This window comes from Aspergillus heteromorphus, assembly GCF_003184545.1.
Source record: "Aspergillus heteromorphus CBS 117.55 chromosome Unknown BO70scaffold_4, whole genome shotgun sequence".
NCBI lineage: Eukaryota > Fungi > Ascomycota > Eurotiomycetes > Eurotiales > Aspergillaceae > Aspergillus > Aspergillus heteromorphus.
The window spans coordinates 1,192,110-1,211,821 of NW_020290409.1; the positions used below are offsets into that span (position 1 = coordinate 1,192,110).

The 19,712-nt window shown below is 53.0% G+C and overlaps 8 protein-coding genes across 8 annotated transcripts; 5 read left to right on the forward strand and 3 right to left on the reverse strand.

The window, feature by feature from the left end:
* Positions 1 to 1,167: 1,167 nt before the first annotated feature.
* BO70DRAFT_393805 (uncharacterized protein) lies at positions 1,168 to 1,614 on the forward strand (the record flags this gene model as incomplete). The annotated part of the gene is made up of 1 exon (XM_025546406.1): positions 1,168 to 1,614. One exon carries the CDS (start codon positions 1,168 to 1,170, stop codon positions 1,612 to 1,614), a length of 447 nt encoding a protein of 148 aa, XP_025402497.1.
* On the reverse strand, positions 1,253 to 5,287 carry BO70DRAFT_385364 (uncharacterized protein). Its single transcript, XM_025545730.1, has 7 exons — positions 5,141 to 5,287; positions 4,002 to 5,080; positions 3,371 to 3,500; positions 2,969 to 3,321; positions 2,638 to 2,919; positions 1,817 to 2,570; positions 1,253 to 1,760 (listed from the first exon to the last, which is right to left on the reverse strand). The coding sequence occupies exons 1-7, from the start codon at positions 5,217 to 5,219 to the stop codon at positions 1,678 to 1,680; spliced, it is 2,760 nt and encodes a 919-aa protein (XP_025402498.1). The 5' UTR covers positions 5,220 to 5,287; the 3' UTR covers positions 1,253 to 1,677.
* A 179-nt stretch (positions 5,288 to 5,466) lies between these two features.
* On the forward strand, positions 5,467 to 6,046 carry BO70DRAFT_393808 (putative small nuclear ribonucleoprotein SmG; the record flags this gene model as incomplete). Its single annotated transcript, XM_025546407.1, has 5 exons — positions 5,467 to 5,496; positions 5,580 to 5,738; positions 5,787 to 5,861; positions 5,926 to 5,958; positions 6,020 to 6,046. The coding sequence occupies 5 exons, from the start codon at positions 5,467 to 5,469 to the stop codon at positions 6,044 to 6,046; spliced, it is 324 nt and encodes a 107-aa protein (XP_025402499.1).
* On the forward strand, positions 6,033 to 6,638 carry BO70DRAFT_165448 (uncharacterized protein). The gene is made up of 2 exons (XM_025538325.1): positions 6,033 to 6,438; positions 6,500 to 6,638. The coding sequence occupies exon 1, from the start codon at positions 6,111 to 6,113 to the stop codon at positions 6,393 to 6,395; it is 285 nt and encodes a 94-aa protein (XP_025402500.1). The 5' UTR covers positions 6,033 to 6,110; the 3' UTR covers positions 6,396 to 6,438; positions 6,500 to 6,638.
* BO70DRAFT_309542 (transcription initiation factor TFIID subunit TAF2) lies at positions 6,240 to 10,527 on the reverse strand (the record flags this gene model as incomplete). Its single annotated transcript, XM_025540130.1, has 4 exons — positions 6,240 to 6,879; positions 6,936 to 7,733; positions 7,782 to 8,150; positions 8,203 to 10,527. 4 exons carry the CDS (start codon positions 10,525 to 10,527, stop codon positions 6,556 to 6,558), a joined length of 3,816 nt encoding a protein of 1,271 aa, XP_025402501.1. The 3' UTR covers positions 6,240 to 6,555.
* A 738-nt stretch (positions 10,528 to 11,265) lies between these two features.
* On the forward strand, positions 11,266 to 13,377 carry BO70DRAFT_309546 (sn-1,2-diacylglycerol cholinephosphotransferase). Its single transcript, XM_025540131.1, has 6 exons — positions 11,266 to 11,415; positions 11,488 to 11,591; positions 11,653 to 11,778; positions 11,841 to 11,884; positions 11,936 to 12,013; positions 12,063 to 13,377. Exons 1-6 carry the CDS (start codon positions 11,388 to 11,390, stop codon positions 12,973 to 12,975), a joined length of 1,293 nt encoding a protein of 430 aa, XP_025402502.1. The 5' UTR covers positions 11,266 to 11,387; the 3' UTR covers positions 12,976 to 13,377.
* Positions 13,378 to 15,400: 2,023 nt separating this feature from the next.
* On the reverse strand, positions 15,401 to 16,343 carry BO70DRAFT_285618 (uncharacterized protein; the record flags this gene model as incomplete). Its single annotated transcript, XM_025539170.1, has 5 exons — positions 15,401 to 15,473; positions 15,531 to 15,588; positions 15,644 to 15,738; positions 15,794 to 15,819; positions 15,912 to 16,343. 5 exons carry the CDS (start codon positions 16,341 to 16,343, stop codon positions 15,401 to 15,403), a joined length of 684 nt encoding a protein of 227 aa, XP_025402503.1.
* A 1,707-nt stretch (positions 16,344 to 18,050) lies between these two features.
* BO70DRAFT_359598 (uncharacterized protein) lies at positions 18,051 to 19,324 on the forward strand. The gene is made up of 4 exons (XM_025542568.1): positions 18,051 to 18,216; positions 18,312 to 18,487; positions 18,550 to 18,644; positions 18,706 to 19,324. The coding sequence occupies exons 2-4, from the start codon at positions 18,382 to 18,384 to the stop codon at positions 19,075 to 19,077; spliced, it is 573 nt and encodes a 190-aa protein (XP_025402504.1). The 5' UTR covers positions 18,051 to 18,216; positions 18,312 to 18,381; the 3' UTR covers positions 19,078 to 19,324.
* The last annotated feature ends 388 nt before the right edge of the window (positions 19,325 to 19,712 follow it).

Consider the following 19,712-nt stretch of genomic DNA (forward strand, 5'->3'; position numbering starts at 1 on the left):
GCAGCAGTCAACTACCTACCTACCTACCTTCCTTCTAACAATGAACTTGCCGACTGACTAACTCCCTCACTACTAGCTAGCAAATTGACTGGTCGACTGGGCGATTGACCGACGACCATCATACCACTGCAACGTATACTATATATATACATCATATAAATACCTCCATCCGGTGTACGGTGTACATGTGTACCGGACCCGCCTGCTACACCGTTACTGTCTGTGTAAGCCGTCACTGATGTAACTACGTAGAAGGATCGGTAGAGAGATGATGAGTACTCGAGGGGAGGAGATAGGGGGGACATGGAAGAAAGTGAGTGTGTCCTGTAGATAGGAGAATAGGTATGTAGATAGGTAGGTATGTAGAGTAGATAGGGGGTAAAACCGTTAGATGTACGGCGTAGTTAGGCCCGGGGTCAGGGATTTCGATGCCATCATGATGCATCCTTCCTTCTTTCCTTCCGTTGATCCCTTGTCCATACATATTATCCCCGCGTACCATCCCCAAGCATAACTACTTTACTTATAACTACTGGAGCGCGAGCTGGAGCTGTACCCACCACACACACACACACACACACACACACACACATATCCTTTCATCAATATCAGTAGTAATATGTACATGTGTACGGAGTATCCTAACTTTCGTACCCAAAAATCTACATAGACAGATGTATATCTATGTATATCTATGTATATATCAAATCACATCCCAACAAGGATACAACTTAATTATATCATTATATCCCGCTAATAATATCTAATAATATTTGGACACAGATACTCGGCCAGAAATCCTGTGATTCCGATGGGGGAAGAAGGTACGGAGGAGAGCCGCGAAGGGTTAGTGAGTGTTGCACCGGAGCCGGTGTGTGGGATCAACCCTGATGTTGGGTACTCATGGTAACACACTCACAGAGACAACAACAAGAAGAGGTGTGCTCAGGGCTAGTGTTTCACCACCATCGGTTCCAAGTTCCCCTTTACTTTCGTGATACCCGATAGAACAAAATTGTGCAAAAAAAAGTTAACAAAAAAAAAAAAAAAAAAAAAAAAAAAAAACAAAAAACAAAAGGACAGGACTGAAGGATTTGACCTGGTGGCCGTACCCTAACTGACCAGCCTCGCTGGTTCTACAGCCGGGGCTTGAAGCCGCCGTCGAATATGCCTGTTCCCGCGCCTGGCTTCCCGGTTTGCCAACGGGTCATGTTTTTGCCTGCTAATCCCTACATCCTACGCCGTGGCGTGTCTGCCTGCGTTCCAAACAGGTGGGCGATCATCGTCAATCCTCCGATGGACCCGACCTTGCAGCTCGAGGTCTTCGCGGAACACAAAGGCTTACTCTTCTGTACACGGCCGAGTTGGGAAACCCTGAAGGGCGGTTCCCGCCTTGGCCCCGGCTGGACATCGGAGGTCTCGATCCTACGCGCAGTGGACGGACACCTCGGACGTCATATCGTGGTTTTTCATTTCATGCATGCTAGAACCCTCGAGGGCCTCGGTAAATGGCAGTCCAACCTTGATCGTGCCAACCCGTCCGGTGCCCGATGCAAACCGGCTTCATGGTTAGATGGACGCAAGCCCCCGCTGGCTGTCTCCTGCGGGTTCTAGTTCTAATGATGGTACCGTACAGGAAGGATAGACAAAGGGTGGTGAAGAATATCCGACGTCTCCCTAGGCCACGCTTCCTTGCCTCCACCGACTGCTGAACTCGCGCCGGCTCTGGTACCAGTCCAGGGTCCGGTCCACCAGGAGCACTGCGACTCGGTTAGCAATGAGGCACGCACCATCCCCAGGCACGGCAGCAACTTACCCGCCAGCAGGATGAAGGTGAACGCGTATAGGATAGCCGGGGACGTCATGAAAGAATAGACCAGCGGAAAGTGCCGAGACCAGCTCATCAGGCTCGCCAGGAGGATGCCCATGATGCCGCGGGCCGTCACGCTGACAGAAGCATATATCCGGCGCGTGTGGCGGTGGGCTAGGTATACAAAAGCACAGAAGAAGAACATCGCGAGGGACGCAACGACGAAATAATACACGTAGACGAACTCCAGAAGTTCCATGTACGTGCGCAGGAGCTGGTCGCTGCTGAGGTGCCCGGTGTCGGTTTGATTCGATGGCATGAGTCTCATGCTGGAGAACAGCGCTGCAGTTACGTTCCCTACCAGGTCGCTGAGCATGTCTCGGGTGACAGGGACTTGGCCCGTCCGATTCGTGGGGCACAACGGATGATTGGGAAGATCATCCAAAATCCGCGCGATGGCCACCTGGGCGTTCAAGCCGCCTCGACTATAGTCGATCTCCATGTCAGCAATGGTGGTTCGGAGGACCTGGATCGCGTGTTCCGGTCGCGGCCGTGGTTCTTCACACGCCCATAGGATCGTCTCTGCGAGGTACCGAAGTTTCAACGTGATATCTAGGCTCAAAGCAAGGATCTGATGCCCCTCCAGGAGGAGGATGAGGACAACGTGGAACGGGAAGTGGAGCTGGGCCCAGATCTGCTGCGAGTACTTTCCCAGGGCACGTCTCGGGGAGAGATCGAAATACGCTTGCCACAGGAAGTACTAGGCACGGAAGGTCAGCCAGCCGGACGAAAACGAAACAATCAGGGGTCGGTCATCAGGGCCATACCACACTAGTCGTGACGCCCAGGATATGGACAAACGACCATTTCGTCCAACCACCAGGTCCTACTGTCTTGTTGACGATCCGAGTGACGGCAATAACGCCCTCGCCAATGATGATCAGCGTGAGGAGACCCATTCTGACATTGAGGTGGGTATCTTGAAGCCCCAGCCCGGGAGTAACGCAGGAAGTCCCCATCACCACCCACATCTCAATTCCGAATAGGACAAACCAAACGGTCCAGATATAAGGGCTAAGCCCGGAATGCTGACGGAAGGCATAAAACATCTGGAACGGGTCAGACAATCATCGCCTCTCGATTGCACGGGTGGCTTACCCAGAGGTACATCAAACTGGAGACAAAGTGTGTGGCGGCAATTGCGGACACGCCTTTAGCTGCAGGGGGCATGCGTCTCCAGAGGTAGACTGTGTTGACAGTGTACTGGACGGAGAGGAGAAATCGGCTTCCGGCCAGGATGAGACTCAGGGACTGGAACGCCCAGACATTTTCCGCCCGGACACGCGTGGTAAATCGTGAACCAGCCGACGCAAACCCAACCATGGCGGCCAATTGAAGGGCCTTGCAGATCCGCTCGAAGATCGAGTCTCGGGCAAAGCGGATGTCAAACAGAGTCACTTGGAGCCAGGTGAACCAGATGATCCCCAAGAAGCCGATATAGGCCCACAAAGCTGACATCCTAGGTTAGCCAAGCTTGACTGGTTGAGACAGGGGCCATACCTTCCACATTGTTGATCTCATGTGTCGCCGTGAAGGTCGACAGGTTGGCAACGAAGAAGAGGTCGAAGAACAGCTCGATGGGCGTTGCCTCGGAATGACGGTAGAGGCGCGGAGCGTTGGAGTCTCCATCCTTCTCAATGGGCGATTCGATAAAGGCGATGAGGCTACGCGGCCTGTTGCATTCCAGGGGTCATTAGAGTCCACAGCCTGGTCCCAGATGGATTGGATTGCCTTACTGCACGGGGGTTTTGGCCCGAGGAGTCTTACGCTCTGGTTGGTCGAACCAGGAAAGGAAAGGAATTGGAGTCATAGCGATGGATGGACTTTAGGAAGAATTGAAGCTAAACGATGGGTATCATTCATGAAAGATAAACTGGTGACCAGGTGAGGTCGACGGGTCACCAACGGGATGGTGTTGTATATAGCAGGAAGAGGGAGGAGTTGGGGAGCCCTCGAGTTGCTCGAGGAAATCCGAACGGGCCTCGAGGGCATTTCCGGAAGGAACGATTGGGGGGGGGGGTCCATGGGGAGGCAACCGGGTTGCTCGAGACGAGAAGAAGGAAGGAGCCATCGAGGGCCGCGATCAGGGCTCTTCCTGTTCGGGCTCGGAATTGCTGGCCGAAGCGGCCACCGAGGCTCCCAGGCCCTCCAGCCCTCGCGAGTTGGCGAATTCATCGGCGGTCGTCTCTTCGGATCCCGGTGTGATGCCGGCCTCCTGCTTCAGCTTCTCGTAGTTGTCTCCAGCTTCCTTGATGAGAGCCTGAATCTCCACCTCGCGGACGGCTATGTCCGCCTTCTCCTTCCTCAGTTCTTCCATCCGGCCGACCATCTGCGCCTTGGACTTCTCCATGACCGCCAGGTTCAGACGCAGACGATCGAGGCAGCTGGTCAGGCGCGGAAGTGAGGTCATCTTGGGCGGCGTCTTCGGACGCTCTATGCGGTCCCTGTCGCCATGGCCCATCGCAGCTCTTGTCTGGCTAGCCTCGTACGCCGCCTTCTCCTCCAAATCCGAATCCTCCTCCTCCGAAATACCTTCCGCATCATTGATCAGCTCGCGCATCGCGTCGCGCTGCTTCTTCTTCTGTTCTTTCTCCGCCTTCCTCCCGAGAGAGATGCGCCCATCCTCGACAAACTCGTCAAACCCTTCCGCAAAGTCTTCGTCATCCCGGATCAATCTAGTATCCTTGGCCTCCTCTCGATCATCGTCATCATCCATGTGATCCTCCAGGGATATGAAATCCTGCTCCGTAGAAACGACGGCCTGTTCTTTCGCTAACCGTGCCCGCCGGGCTTTCTTCTCCCGAATCTCCGCGTCGGTGGGAATGGCAGCAGGGGTGGAAACCTGCATGACCTCGCCAAACTTCGCCGCCACATCGATCGTCTTCTCCGACTCGTTTTCCGTCGTGGGTTTCGGCGTAGAGGGCGTGGAATCGCGGAGCTCCTTCAGATAATCCTGGCTGTAACTCGGTCTGTCTTGTTCCGGTCCAACTCTGAGAGGAACGCCCCCTGCACCGGACGGGGTCAGGGACCTTTGCAGCGCGCTTTTCTCCAAGGCCCGTTTGGCAAGGCCCTGCCTCTTGGGGAGGACTACTTCGCTTTCTTCGTCCCCATCGTCCGTCATAGAAGTCCCCCCGGGGCCGAACGTGAGACGCGATTTCGATTTCGGCTTGACTTTTGAGGGTTGAGGGCGTTTCACGACGGGTCCGGTATCTATTCCCTGGCAGTTAGCACCCCCGTATCCTGTAGTTGAGCGGAATGGCACATGCAGACCTTGCTCGTCGGCGTCGTTTTCGTCCTCATCGCCGCCGATTTTGCGGGGTTTTCGTCGATTAGCAAAATACGAACTCATCTTGACAGCCCAGACCAAATGCCTGTCCGATTATCTCCAAGGAAAACACCCCCGCCGTAGCAGCCGAGAAAAAGTCGCAAAGCGTTGCCCGCCGCTGGCGTCACCGGCCGCTCCGCGATTGTCGGGAAGCTCGCCGGAACATCGTTGGGCCGGCCCAGCTGATCTCCACGGCTGGATTGGCTATGATGGGCTCAAAGTTCCGCAACGCGACAGTCCCCGACTATCTACCTAGAACACACCCGCCATCATGCCTCAAGCCCAGCCCGAGTTGAAGAAGGTATGTCATCTTCCTGCGATCGGAATCCTGACCCCCTCCCCCCCCCAAAAGAGTTACAGCTGACGTGGGGGTTGCTCGAACAGTACATGGAAAAGCGGGTATTCTGCCAACTGAACGGCAACCGCAAAGTCATCGGTATCCTGCGAGGCTACGATGTACGTCGTCCTGCTTTCCCCGGAGATGTCATTGGATACTGCTGCGTTGGTGCTGTCGGATACGTGCTCGACGACCACGGTGCTGGGGTATAGGACTTTGGGGGGATGGATGTCACTGACGTATGCGCTCGGCAGGTGTTCATGAACATTGTCCTCGATGAGGCTTTCGAGGAGAAGCAGGGTGGAGAGAAGGTCGCTATCGGCATGATTGTATGTGGAGAATCCTGCTGCGCTCGTGGAATGCCGCGTATGGAGCTAACGGTTCTCTATCTAGGTCATTCGTGGTAACTCGGTTGTTATGCTCGAGGTCAGTCTACGCCTGCCTGGTGCCCTCTTCGATGACGAGTTACTAACCGGATTCACCATAGGCCCTGGAGCGCATCAGCGACAAATAAAGAGAGCGCGTGGAACGAAACCCCGATGTCTTTTTATACCTTCTCTGTCGGTTTGATTTAATGAATGCAAATAAAGGAGTTAACGGGTCGGTTGCTCGCACGGAATGATCGATGGCTTCTCGCTTCCAGCTTCTTCTTCTTCTTCTTCTTCTTCGTCTTCTTCATTTACGGGGAAAAAAAAGAATTTACACTTTCGACCTTCTGGAACACCAGATATGACATTCTTGGGGAGGGGGTATATCAGCCGAAGAAAAAACGATCCTTGGCGAACCAAAGCCCAAATCCCACCTGCAATTCGCATGGGCCACTGAACCAGATACCCTGTGGAGATAACCCAAGCCCAGAATAGAAGAATAAAAATCGTCTGAGAGACATTAAAAAAACAAACCCCCGTTCCAACCCCGCGCCATGCGTCTCCCTGACCGAATCCCCCCCCGTCCCTTGTCCAAACAGAAGATAATGAGGTGCATACACAAAGTAATGGTATCTAGAATTTCGCGCAAAGACGATCATTTCGGTCCGAATTTCAATTTCAGCTTTAACGGGCCAGAGGGGGTGGATGGCGTAGGGGGATCGGCGGCAACCTTCGGCTTGGGCGGTGCCTGAGGGGCTGGGGATGAGTATTTGGGAACTTGCAGCTTGGGGGTCGGCTGCGAGGGCGGTTTGGGGCTGAATGTCGAGGCACTGGACCCCACCTTGGATTGTTTGAATGTGATGCGAGGGCCAGGGAGTGCCGTGCCCGAGTCCTCTCGCTTGCGTTTCGCAGCCGTAGAATCCTTGGCCGGCGTAAGCGTCGTGCGAACTTTGTTCGATCGGAAGAAGTGCAGGCGTCCCTATGTACTGTTAACTCTGATTCCTGCAGACAGACGTATAGTAGAGTAGTACTGACCCGTCCGAGATGCTTGACGCTCCAGTAGCGAGGGTATTTCAGCTTTACCATCCGAGACGTGACTGCGTCATACAGAACCTTGCAGAGATCGGCGAATTCAGACATCTCAAGCACTCCGATGCACGGTGAGTTGCAGGCAGACCAGATGGCCTCCTTCAGCACCTGATCGCCAGAAACCTCCTTTTTCAAGGCACTCAAGGCTCCAGTGACCGTCTGTTTTCGCGCCAGGTCCGCCTGTCGGACCTCGGTGGAGGATTCTTGTTCGATGATCAGGTTATCGGTGTTGGCAGGTTGGTCATTGCTTGATTCGCGGCCAAAGGCGACTGGAGCAAGGGCTTTCCCGAACAGGCCATGGAGCCGGCGTCGGATACAAGCAGAAGAGTCGCTTGCCATTGTGAAGATGAACCATCGCAGCAACTCCGGGCTCTGGAATATGTCCAGCTCAACTAGACATTCAAACGCATCCAAACGAAGTAGGTCATAGGTTCCAGCTCGGGTGTATGGTAAGAATTGCATGATGTCGGGTTCTATGATATTGGCCTGCATGAGCCGCATTTGACAGCGTAAAGCAGCCCGTGAGTAGACGTTCTGGAAAGAGCTGGACCATTCGTCCATCCTGCGATACCTATCGAGCTCGGCTATGGCATCTTTCTCCAGCTGCTCTTCCGCCTGGGCCGCAAGCACCCGTTCCATATCGAAGTCGTCCATATCGACCTCTGCAGGGGTGGCGTCCGCTTTGCCCAGCATGGCGTGGCACAACGATTCCATCAAAGTCGCGACATAAAAGTTGTCCGAGCACTGTGAAGGTATAAGGAAATGTACTGAAAGCGACAAGGAGCTACTCACCTCATTGTTGGAGTTGTCGTTGAACTTCAACTTGTCAAACAAGAAACGCTTGACCCTCATCGGCGTCTTGCCACCATTATCGCGTACTTTTGATATAGCTTGCGGGATGATCAGCTGGAGCACATACGCTGCCCTGTCAGAGAAGTCATTCGAGCGGGTCATTGGCGATCCCGGGAGGCAGAAGAGTTCCTGGAATGCTCTCTCAAGGTGGAACAATCCTAGCCAGTTAATCTCCTCTTTCGCATGCTTCACCAAAGCGTGGACTGCAGCGACGCGGATTCCGTAAAAGTATCTTCGATCCATTAGAGTCCGGACGAATATTGTGGAGATGAGAGGATGCTCTCGCTGTATCGCCATGTATTGCAAGGACTGGTTCCAAGTTGTCAGCATGATCAGAGAAAACGTTCAATGAATGGCTTACCTCCAACTGAGCTATGACGTCTCGATCTTGTTGTAGTTGGGAGAGGTACATGTACCCCGGCATGGCCAACGAAAGCTTGCAGATCCATTCAAAATCGGCGTCCATGCGGATCCATTCATATGATTCCTGGCCCATTCTTTCCTCGTCCTCCTTACTCCAATCGGCGAGTTTCCACTCTTGCATTTCTTCCTCACTCTGCAACACATCACCTAGACAATAAAGAAGGACATCTTCCTGCACTTCTGCATTAGGGTCACCACCTATAACGGCGGCCGCGCGCTCCTTTTGTCGTTTGTTCCTCTTCAGGCGCTTGTATTTGGTATTATACGGGATGTCGAATTTGGTGACGCCCTCCTTGATTTCAACGATGTGCTCGTAAGGTGTGCCGTCCGCTTCGTGAATTCTAATGGTCATCGAGCCCGTAAATACCGGCTGGACAGGCCCAGCATAAACGCTTCGGATCTCTTCCTTGACATCGCGCAGAAATGCGTTCTTGTCCAAATCGCGCGCGCTTGAGGGGTCAGCCTGCACTTGCCGAATCATCATTTCGACAACCAGCTTCTTCTTGTTAAATCGTTGCGTGGCCTGGAACCGAGGGCACCCAGCCCCGTAGACCCATTGCTGGAAAAAGGAATCCAGCTTCGCATGACCCAGGCGTTCGCATGTTCTTTGGAAGAGAGAAGTGGTCACAGCTCCATTCGGTATCTCGCCCATCCGGGAATTCAGGAACAGGCGAGATATGATGCGAGACATTGTTGCCTTGCCACTGGCCTTCGTGAGCCTTCGGTCCAGAATGAAAAGGACGAGCGGAGCCTTGAGCGCGATGAACTCCGTCTCAGACGGATCGATGTTCAAGATGTTTCCCATATCGTAGATTGATGGACGTTCGTAGTCGAGATCACAAACTTTATCAGACATCTGCTTCATTCGAAAGCGGTGTTCGTTGTTTCCACAAAGTTTCTTCATGAACGTATCCGTGATATACCAAGAGACGCTGATCGTCACCCAGGTATCCACCGCCTCCTTGGGGACAATGTTCACGCCCATCCACTGGCATGACAAAGCATGCACTAGAGTACGAGTAGCATCATACATGGGGTCAACAATCTCTTCGGGGAACAGAAGGTGGCTACTGCAGATCGACAAGCAGGCCGTTGGTAACGTGTCGTCGGGTGCGTCGTCCACGAAGCAGATCTTGTAGCTTGCAAATGGGTAGGAGCCGTAAGATAACGAGAAGAAATCGATTGCTTTAGCCATCGGGAAACAAGTATTCCGAACTTCATCCCCTCTTCCTGGAATACAGAAGGCGTGCAGAGGAATGGCATTCAGACCCAGCTGCTCATCCTGGTCACTTTCACGGAAATCAGAAAGGTTGACATATTCGAACGGACCGACGGCAAAGCCGATCTGCTGGGCCGAAAGAGGGGAATAACACGCAAACGAGACCGTCTTCTTGCTGGCATCTTTCGGGTCAACGATCTCATCCGTCAGGTCTCCGGAGCAAACGACCGACAAATCCAACGTCTCATCATCCGGGGCAATATAGCGGTCATGACCTGAGCCTGACTTTGACCGACTTGAACCAGAGGCACCGGCGTGGTCTCGGTGTTTGCGATCAAACATATCGCCAAGGGAGCACGGACACTTGATTGAGATTTCCCAGGTGCAACGCGACGAAGGATCATCAACACAAGGGAAAAGAGGACATCCAGCACCATAGCCCAAGGAGTTTGTCGTGTAAGCATGCGGGTAGCGTCTGTCCCCATTGTCTATACCGACAAACTGCAGCCCATCCCGTATGTTCTCAATGACGAATTCGATATACATTGTCAGCGCCGTAAATCGTGGGAGCGACGAGTCGGCTGTTTTGGCACTCAAAGGCCCCTCTGCATCATCGGCGGCACCCGTAGCACGTAACGTCATCTGATCCTGGGCTTCGATGGAGGACGGGTCGAGTTCTTCAATGCGCACGCCCTTGGGAACCGAGACCAGCAGGTCCGGCTCTGGCGGCGACTTGAGCAGTCCATCGATTTTGGCTGACAGGAGCTGGTGATAGTGAGGGCCGTACAGCTGCAGCAAGTTGTAGGGATCCACATATTTGACCGTCGGTACCTTCCCACTGACATTCAAACGCCTCAGCTCGCCTTGCCGGAAGTTCAATCGGATAGTGCGGAGGTCCTTGTGGTGGGGATGGATGGTGATTTCGGTTTTTCCCTTGAGGCTCTTGCTTGCAAAATCTATCTCCAGCTCGACCTTCTGATGCGCAACGGTGAACCCCAACTCTGGCCTGACCGGCCCGGCCGGGGTGTCGACAACGCCTGGCATGGCGCAAGATCCTCAGTGGTGCACTGCGCCGCGAGCGCCTCGCTGACTCTCAAGCGTCATGTCCAAGCTCACAGAGCGAGGGTATTTCCACCGGATAGCGTGCGCTCGACGTTGATGCTCGAAGGATTTGGATTGGATATCGGGAGTGTGGCCGCAGCGACTGTGGAGAGAAGGACGGACGGAGGAGGAAGCTTCGACGGACGGCGGGGGAAGACAACACTTGGGGAAGCGAGTGAGGCGATAGCGAGGGCGGAGTTAGGGTCGGGGGTCTTGAATGGGACCCACGGATTGAATAGAACAATCAAAGGCGGGATTCAGGTGGCTGCAGGAACACCGGATGGACAGAGGGAGGGGGGGAACAGCCCTCCTGGCGACAAGCAAGTGTTTCAATCACTTTCTGTTTCTGGCGCGTCCCATCGATGCGGTCGAAAGCTTCCCGGCGGAGCTGGCGAGACCACGTGATTGCGCGCGGGTGTTCCGTCCGTCTTTAGTTTCTCCCCGTCCGTCTTCCGCTGCCGGCCGCATTGCTCCCTCATGTTTCTTCTTCCTCTTCCCTTTTGACTTTTCCCCCATCCTGGGTTCCCCTTCGTTCCCTGACATCACTTCTCTCCCCCCGGCCAGCATTCCACTGTCTGTATCTCACTATCTCCGTGTTTCCCCCGCCGTGCTTCCTGCAAGCCCACTTCTATTGTCTATTGACGGCCATTGGCCCTTCTTCTCCCCCCCCCCCCCATTCCCCTCCAACCCGTGTCTCCCGTCTCGTCGCATATCGCGCCATGAGCCACGTTTGACTTCATCCCAAATACAACCCCCATTGTACACAGTATTGTGCAGTATTCCACCAATAAACCAATCCCAAGATGAGTATAATATTCAGAAGGATCCAAGGTTCGTCGCGCCCTGCACAAGCACACACCATCCTTGTAACTGTAATACTAATCGGTGTCGCGCGCCCTCTAGCGATCCAAGACTCGCTGTCCGATGACGTCTTGCTGCCCCTGAAAAGCTACAAGTACCAAAGTGTCGACAAGTCGTACATTTCCAACTATATATTAAGACATTATGTATGGCCCTCCCGGTCCGATCGATATTCCTGGTTCTGACAGACGGATAAAAAAAAAAAAGTGGAATGCCTTCGTCGAAGTACTGCCGCTCTGGCTGGCCCCCAACATGGTGACCCTCCTAGGGTTCTTCTTCATCGTGGGCAATGTCATGCTCATCGGAGTGTACATGCCTGATCTAGTGGGACCTGTAAGACATCCCCCGATGGGCTCCATCTAATGCCCCACGAGGCTAACGCATCGTACCTGCAGGGCCCCTCTTGGTTATATTACAGTTTTGCGTTGGGCATGTGGATGTAAGTCTATACGGTGACTCTTGTGGCTGTTTGTCTCTAACGACTGTCAAGGTACTCCACACTGGATAATGTCGACGGCAAGCAGGCCCGCAGAACAGGGACCTCCAGCGGATTGGGCGAGCTTTTTGAGTAGGTCGTGATTGACAGCAAGGGCCAAGCAGGCGCTAACAGTCCACAGCCATGGAATCGATTCTTTGAATTGCACCTTGGCCAGTCTGCTCGAGACTGCAGCCATGGGGTTCGGCTCTTCTCAGCTTGGAGCCTACACAGCCCTCGTCCCGTGCCTCGCCATGTACTTCTCGACCTGGGAGACCTACCACACCCACACGCTTTATCTCGGCTACTTCAACGGCCCTACTGAAGGTTTGATCATTGCGATCGCAATCATGATTGCTTCCGGTGTCTATGGCCCTCAGATCTGGACTCGTCCGATCGTCGAGTTCTTGAACTACCCGCAGATCTTCGGAAACAACTCGGTGAAAGACCTCTGGATCCCACTCCTCCTCGGCTCCTTTTTCCTCGGACACCTGCCGGGATGTGTCATGAACGTGATTGCTGCGCGCAGAAAGCAAAACCTCCCCATCTCGCCTATTTTCAAGGAATGGGTGCCGATGATCGTCTTCACTAGCTGCAACCTGGCCTGGCTCTTCTCTCCGTACTCCACGTTGCTTTCCGGTAACCATCTGGTTCTGTACTGCTGGACTATGTCGTTTGTCTTCGGGCGCATGACCACCAAAATCATCCTCGCGCATTTGTTGAGACAGCCTTTCCCCTATTGGACTGTCCTGCAGGTCCCACTCATCGGCGGTGCCATTCTGGCCAACCTGCCCCGACTAGGATTCCCTATGGTGAGCTCAGGGCTAGAGTTGCTGTACCTACGTGTCTATCTTCTGTTTGCCTTCGTTGCGTACATGCACTGGGCAGTTCTCGTTATCAACCGAATCACGACATTCTTGGGGATCAACTGCCTGACAATCCGCCGTGACAAGTCAGTTGCGAGGGACCAGGCTTATCGCGAGTTCGGAGAGGCTCAGCTCATTGGCCCCAATGCTACCAATGACCCCACCAAGGGTCTTCTCAAAGCCCACTGAGCCCGAAATCCAAGTGAGCCGAGGCATGTCTCACTGCCACGCAAGGCCACTTGTTCGCTACTCATGGTGTGTCTGACTATTTTCGGGGTCATTTCGCTCAACATATGTTACGGAGCCAGTCCGTGCGACTCGATGACTATCCCGGGCTTTTTCATGACGCTGAGAACCGGCTCCCGACTTGATTTTCACCCTTGTCGGTATTTTCTTGGCGACGTAAACGTCTTCTTATATCTACGATTTTAATGCCTCCCTTGGATTATGCCACCCGCACACAGGCTGATGAATGAACTGATGACTTGGCTGGATGGATGACGCGGACGAAGATGAGCTGTTCGCCCTCCAACTTTTCAGTATATAGTTTGGATAGACAGTATAATAGTACCTAATTAACGATAGAGTTACTGCATCATGAACCATCCCGGGTCTAGAACAGGGCGTCGTGCCAAGGAGAGTGAGTAACCTTGACGCCAGGAACCCGTCGTGTCTGTCCATCAATCGATCGATTCTATGGCACTATCTACTAGTAGATAGCAGATAAGCAATATGGATGGTATTTCTATCCGAACCTGAAGGATCAACCGAGCCCTTATCGATCTTGATGCGGTGGAGCACTAGTCGATTTAGAGTTCGATCCGATGTCTTTCCACTTTCCAGACCATGTGCTGTTTCACGGGGTCTTCCTTCTTCTTCTAAGTCATGGACAGGCATATCGTCTACATCTCCATAATCGACCACTCTTCTATACAATAGTCAATATGCAGTCCATATGTCTCTTAATCTCAATCCCCGAATCTGTAAACATGTAGCTCCCCTTTGATCACTATCAGCGCCGCCTAGCTTGGTTCCGGACCAGAGACACTGAATTGAAGTTCGTTGAAATCCCCCCATGTATATTTTAGCTCTTGTTATAGTGTTTCCTTCCATCCTTACCTTTGTTACATCAGTCTTGTTCTCCGTACAATGGCGTGTTTGGTTTTCGTTTTCGCTATCGCCCTTTTTCTTTTCTTTTCCCCAAACTTCTGTGATATACTGCTTACAGGTGAGTTGAGTCTGAGTTGCTTTCTGACAAATGACTCTTGTAGGTAACTAGTAAGTGTGGGTCTGGGTAAAGGCTAGGCTTGTTGTTGAACATTATACGAATGGTAATAGATACGTAAATACCGGAGTCGGTGTGCATGCTCCTATGTAATTACATACGGCTTGGCAGTATTTAAGCGAAACTAGATCCGATTCCGTTAGGACGGCACAGTAGTGCAGCGGTTAGCGCGGGCCCAGATGGGCCCCCACCATTGCACCCCACTGGGTTACTGTCGTCGTCCTCTCCGCCGCGGCTTGCACGGTGGCAGGTCCACCGTTCGAGTCCGGTTAGGGGTAATGTGATGTCTTCTTTTCTTTTTGCTTTTCTTTTCCACTACCACCACATTTTATCACTCGATTGTTTTTTTTTGTTGGGATTTCTTCCGGGTTTAGTTTGAGAACTATCTGGTTCTCGTAGGAAGATGGTAAAATAAAAGATAATGTTTGGCTTTTGTTGGTCCGGGTGGCGGGTTGTGCCAGGGAGAGGCGTGCGTACTCGGCAGATGCAGCAGGTATCTATCAAGCAAGGGAGGCAAAGAAGATGGAACTAGAAAAATAATAAAGAAAACGGATGGCTGCAAATGGATGGGGTTCGTCAGGGGTGAGAGAAGTTACCCAGCTAGGTAGGTAGTAGGGTGGTTGGTGATGGTGGTGGGTCTACTAATTATTTCCGTGTATGAAACAATTATTTTGCATTATAGCAGTCTGGACTGGGTGTGGTATGTAAGTTAATTCGAGGAATATACTCATACTCGGGATTATTATTATGTCGGGTTGAGTGGCGGATGCCAGATCCGCGTGGTACAGTGCAGTGAGTGCTTCGTATGTACATGGCATGACCGGCATGAAGCCTTTGTACTAAATTAAGTATACGGCGCGGTTGCAGCCGGGTGGGAGCGCGATCCACATGCCTTGCGTCCTGGCTTACCTGTCTGTCACGGGCCAGGTCTGACAAGGCAACGGCTGCGGTGATCCGGATGTGTTCTCAATACCGCGGGAGCTGGTCATATCGGATGAGGCGTGGGGGGCTTGTTTGTGGTCCGAGCTTATGTCTGTAACATTGACATGGGAGGTGAGCAGTTTTAGGTTCGTCAAAAATACTGGTTCAGTTTGGTTCAATCGCAGAAAGAGGGGCATCAGGTGTAAGTGATGGCGCATCGCTACTCTCGACATGGTAGCTCCGAAGCTGCATTAGTAGTGCTGCATCTTGTCTAGAAGTCATGTCAAACCCTACATACGCAGAGGCTATTTTTCCTATTGCTCCCAATGCGATGATCCGAGAGGGCGTAACTTCGTCGAATCAGTTAATGTATGTGCAGTTATATATTTCAATCAGCAGTGTGTCCAATCAGCACATTCTTCCGAACAAAAAGTCCTTAACGACGGGCGAGCTGGAAAACTCGGGGTTCAATAGAACACAACTTCGGTGTGGCGTCAGCTCCTGAAGGGATTTTAAACTCAACTGTCAGTCTACTCACTTCAAGAAATATTCTAAGCCGACCCGGCGGGTCTCCAGAAATGAAGGGCGGAATTTGACTAGGGAACAAGCTGTCAGATAGGATCATGTCTGCGAAGGCTCTCTTCCACATACAGATGACGCTTTTGGGAGGAAGAGGAGGCAGGGCATTCTTTGCATATGGAAAGGATGCGACCAATTGCTGTCGCATGTCGTCGAATTCCGAATATCTGGAAAGTTCAAGTGTGAGAAAAGGCGAGCCATAACAGTCTGTCTCAAACACACCTTAAGCGAACAGTGATAGGACCGCCCTGCAACTACCATTAGTACCTCAAGCGACCAGCAGGTGCAGCAGTCACGGGGTGGTGACGATAAAAAGCCCCACGCGGGATGATCGACGCACATCAAGAGTTTGTATCCTGCAATTCCACACCACATACGATCCTATTCCGGTCTTCCCCTGAACGACAACATGATCGTCGACAGCAACGCTCTTCGCCCACAGACCGCGGCTGGTCTCACAGTCCGGATCCTCGGTATGGTCTTCAAGGGTAATGCCGTGCGATTGATCGACGGATATTTGAGAAGCTCTGGAAGCATTCCGGTGGTGACTCCAGTACGGGGGGACTATGCCAGAGATCGGCCGGTCTTTATTCGAGAGTCCCGGGGCGCGAGGAAGAACCGAACCATTGCTGACCGCAATCCCATCCGATATCGACGCAGCTATGGTATCTGGGTTGATTGGGTCGGAGGGAAGGGTCGCGGGCTGGGATGGGGAGGATGGGAGCGGTTGCTGCCGAGGCACCGAGCCAGTGTCCTCATTCGCTGGCTCCATCCATCTATATGTTCGACGAACCGATGAGAGCGAGCCCGACGGTCTAAGAATAGCGGGTAAGCTGGATGCAACCCTAGCGGAGGGCGCCGTGGCGGGGGATTAGGGAGTGCATGATCACGAACGGGAATCACTAGTGAAGCTTGCGGGCACAGCAGGGGGTCTGTGTCCGGCGTATCGAAGCCACAGGGTGTAGGGGGTTGGAGGGTGTTCAGCCGGATTTAGGCAACGTACAGCGGGCGACTCGGAAGCTGGGAGGTACGAGGTGCGGGGGTGCTGGGAGTGTTGGGGGGGGTGTTGGGGTCGGAGAAGAGGGGAAGGGAGGTCGATAAGATAGGATGTCTCAGATGAGGCAGGGAGCGGCAGGGTTTCGGGACACCACAGGCCGTCAAGCAAGCATCGATGCTGGTGATAGCAGCCAACGGGGCAAGACCGTTGGGCAGTACTAGTGATGCCACAATCGTGCCGAAAGGGGACGGCGGAGATCACGGGACCCGCGGGCGCGCGCCTTTCCGGAATGAGCCAACCATGCGTTGCCCGCAGGGAAACGTCAGAACATTGTTGTCAACCGGATGGAGACGGCGGGATAGGAGTTGACAAGTCCGGAGTTGGGAGTAGATAGGTGGATAGTGTCGTCCCGTACTCCGGACTTCTGACTCGTATCAGGCCTGTCTAGCCTGAAGGTCCCTTGTAACCAAAATTGAGTCCTCTCCAAGTTCTCTGTTGTTCTGTTCCATCGTTCGTATTATTTAGTGGTACTAGTCGGCTCCGGCCCACTAGTGTGCACCGCTAGTCCGCGGCGAGCCTAGCGCACAGGGTCCACGCTAGAAAAAAAGCCAAGAGTGGCCTTTGCCCAATCAAGGAGGCCAGGAGGGGGCGAATCCTTCACCTTCACCTCACCCTGACCTGAGACATGGGGCTCCCCGTCCCGCGGATGGCAGCCACCCTGTTCTACCCTGGCCGTTCCCTGAGACATGCGACATTCTCGTCCCATCAGAGGTCGTCTTGGGGAGCAGCTATCTGCGTGGTACTGTACCAAATGCAGCGATAGGCGTCTTAATCGAAATTCTCTGCGAATCATGCACTCGACGCCGGCTAAACATAGCAGCGAGCAGGTGAGGAGATGGGTGGAGATGGGTCTGTTAGGCTGTTACCCCAGCAGGGTGAGAGTTGCAACTTGTCAGAAGGGCCTTCTAGTTTCTACTAGGGACATACTTACCGTGTTGGCCAGATAGATAATGGCTTGCTGGCTGGAATTCCAATCGGCTAGTGGCGCCGGATCGACCGTCTCCCCCCCGGTGTCTCTTTTTCTCTTGGATACTAGATACTAGTAGTAGGTAGTGACTAGACTCACTAGGGTGTCGGTTGCCCTCAATGGCATTCCTCGGTGTGTCCTCTGTACTCCGTAAGAGTCATACGGTCGACCAAAGATAGATCCGCAAACTTTCGTCTGATGTTTGGTTGTTTATTGGAGCGACAGGAATGGGACTAGCCACTCACTCACTTGTTTAGTTCGTTCCGTACAGCTATGGCAGGCCGTCCGGATGGCTGGATCCAGCTGTGGCCGTCTGGAGCTTACCTACCTAAGGGACTTGATAGCGCCGCCACCTCAACCTCGCGTAACAAACAGAAGTCGTACGGTGGGAGGGAGCTGTGAATACATATATTGGGCCATGGGCACCAGCCCATTCATAGATCCTCGCGCTTCCCTGTGGTTCTTCCCTCTTCTCCTCTTGTTGCTGCTCCCCAGGCCTCTCGAGCTCCTGCGACTACCCGTTTGAGTTGCTCCCTTTTGATATCAACAGCCCCTAGTATTGGCGCTCTACCTGTCCAAAACTCTCCTGCTCCTTCAACCCAACCCTCTTGAACTTAACACGTATGTACTCCCTACAAGCCCGGCATATCTCTTAGCCTCTTGTCCACTAGTTACAGGGATCATCACTGATATCGTGCATCGTCGTCCTCCCCCAGAGACCCCGAGAGTCTTCATCTACCCGTTGACGCTCGCCGTTGTACCCACCGCAACTTCAAGCCACGCAACATGGTTCTGCTTCGTTCGCTGTTTGCCATCGCCTCGGTGACCGGGCTGGTCTACGGTCAATCCAACTCCACAATTGACCCAAACAGCATCCCTATCGCGACCAGAGGTATCTCCCCACTCCGTGCCCGAACTGCTAGCCAAATCGCATCTAACCGCGTGGCTCGATAGACCAATGGTGTCAGTCCCAGACGTCCTCATGCCCTCTCCTCTGTCTTCAGCTGCCAGGCACATCGGGCTCCCCCAAGGACAATACCTGCGACCCTGTAAGTCCCGATGACCAGGTCCTGCAACTGACCCTCTCTGATGCATCGAGCCTGAACATAGAAAACCCTCGCCTATACTTGTGTTTGCAACAATGGAATGAGCCCCAACGCCTCCCAGTACTCCCTGACCATTCCATACTTCATTTGCACCCAGCAAGACACCGACTGCGTCAACAACTGCAATGGTGACTCGACCTGCCAGTCCAACTGCCGCAGCCAGCATCCCTGTGGTGCCCAGAACCCCAAGCGTGTCAATGTCACTACCACCGCCGGATCAACCCCCACAACCGCCGCGGCCACAACCTCCGTGGCTGCTTTCACTGGAGTTCCAGATGAAGGGCTGGGCGTCCCAATGTCGGTTGACATGGCCCCAGTCTATGGCCTGGTGGTGGTCGTGGGCGCTTTCCTTGCTGGTTTCACGACTTTGATCTGAGGAAGCTTGTGAGGATATGGCGGTATGAATTCTGATGCAACCTCAGCCAGCACCGGGCTTAAAACACTCATAATGGGAACATGTCACATCTATGTAATAATCGCGGTTTTCTTTCCTTTCTGTTCATCTCAAATTATGGTGTTGGTGCGTGCTCAAATATAATGACGAAGCGAGACTTCTCTTCTTACAAGTTTAGTGTTATTGTTTCTTGAAAATCACAAGCCTTTGTAATTTATTTGAATCGGACAGCATATTAAATATCATTTCTCATGACAGCAAAATGTCAGGACAATGCCAATGCCCTTAGTCTTCTGAGCTTTGGCTAGGCAAAAAACTTGCACTTGCTACCTATGGAAAGTTGTCTGAGTATGATGAACACCAGGGTGAGCCTCTCTCGTCTTGGTCTTGATTATCTTGGATGACTAGTGGACTTAAACTGAATGGCCAGAGAGTTAAAGCTGGATATTTAGTCAGCTGAAACTAAGACAATCAATTGATCCTTCTATCGGGTTGCTATCTCGCTGCTCGTGACGGTGGCACAATGACGCAGCTAATATCATGGCCATAGACTCGACGCCGACTATCATGTCAGCTCATTCTCCGGTAGCCTAAGGCACCGGCGGTATAGCCTCAAA

Coding starts and splice junctions, on each gene's coding strand:
- BO70DRAFT_359598 (XM_025542568.1), top strand. CDS start 18,382: ATGGTTCTGCTTCGTTCGCTGTTTGCCATCGCCTCGGTGACCGGGCTG. Junction 18,488..18,549: donor CATCCCTATCGCGACCAGAG/GTATCTCCCCAC, acceptor GTGGCTCGATAG/ACCAATGGTGTCAGTCCCAG. Junction 18,645..18,705: donor AGGACAATACCTGCGACCCT/GTAAGTCCCGAT, acceptor GCCTGAACATAG/AAAACCCTCGCCTATACTTG.
- BO70DRAFT_385364 (XM_025545730.1), bottom strand. CDS start 5,219: ATGAGTTCGTATTTTGCTAATCGACGAAAACCCCGCAAAATCGGCGGC. Junction 3,501..4,001: donor TGGAGGGCCTGGGAGCCTCG/GTGGCCGCTTCG, acceptor CCCATTGAGAAG/GATGGAGACTCCAACGCTCC. Junction 2,571..2,637: donor TGGGCGTCACGACTAGTGTG/GTATGGCCCTGA, acceptor TTCCGTGCCTAG/TACTTCCTGTGGCAAGCGTA.
- BO70DRAFT_165448 (XM_025538325.1), top strand. CDS start 6,111: ATGCAAATAAAGGAGTTAACGGGTCGGTTGCTCGCACGGAATGATCGA.
- BO70DRAFT_309546 (XM_025540131.1), top strand. CDS start 11,388: ATGAGTATAATATTCAGAAGGATCCAAG. Junction 11,885..11,935: donor TTTGCGTTGGGCATGTGGAT/GTAAGTCTATAC, acceptor ACGACTGTCAAG/GTACTCCACACTGGATAATG. Junction 12,014..12,062: donor GGATTGGGCGAGCTTTTTGA/GTAGGTCGTGAT, acceptor AACAGTCCACAG/CCATGGAATCGATTCTTTGA.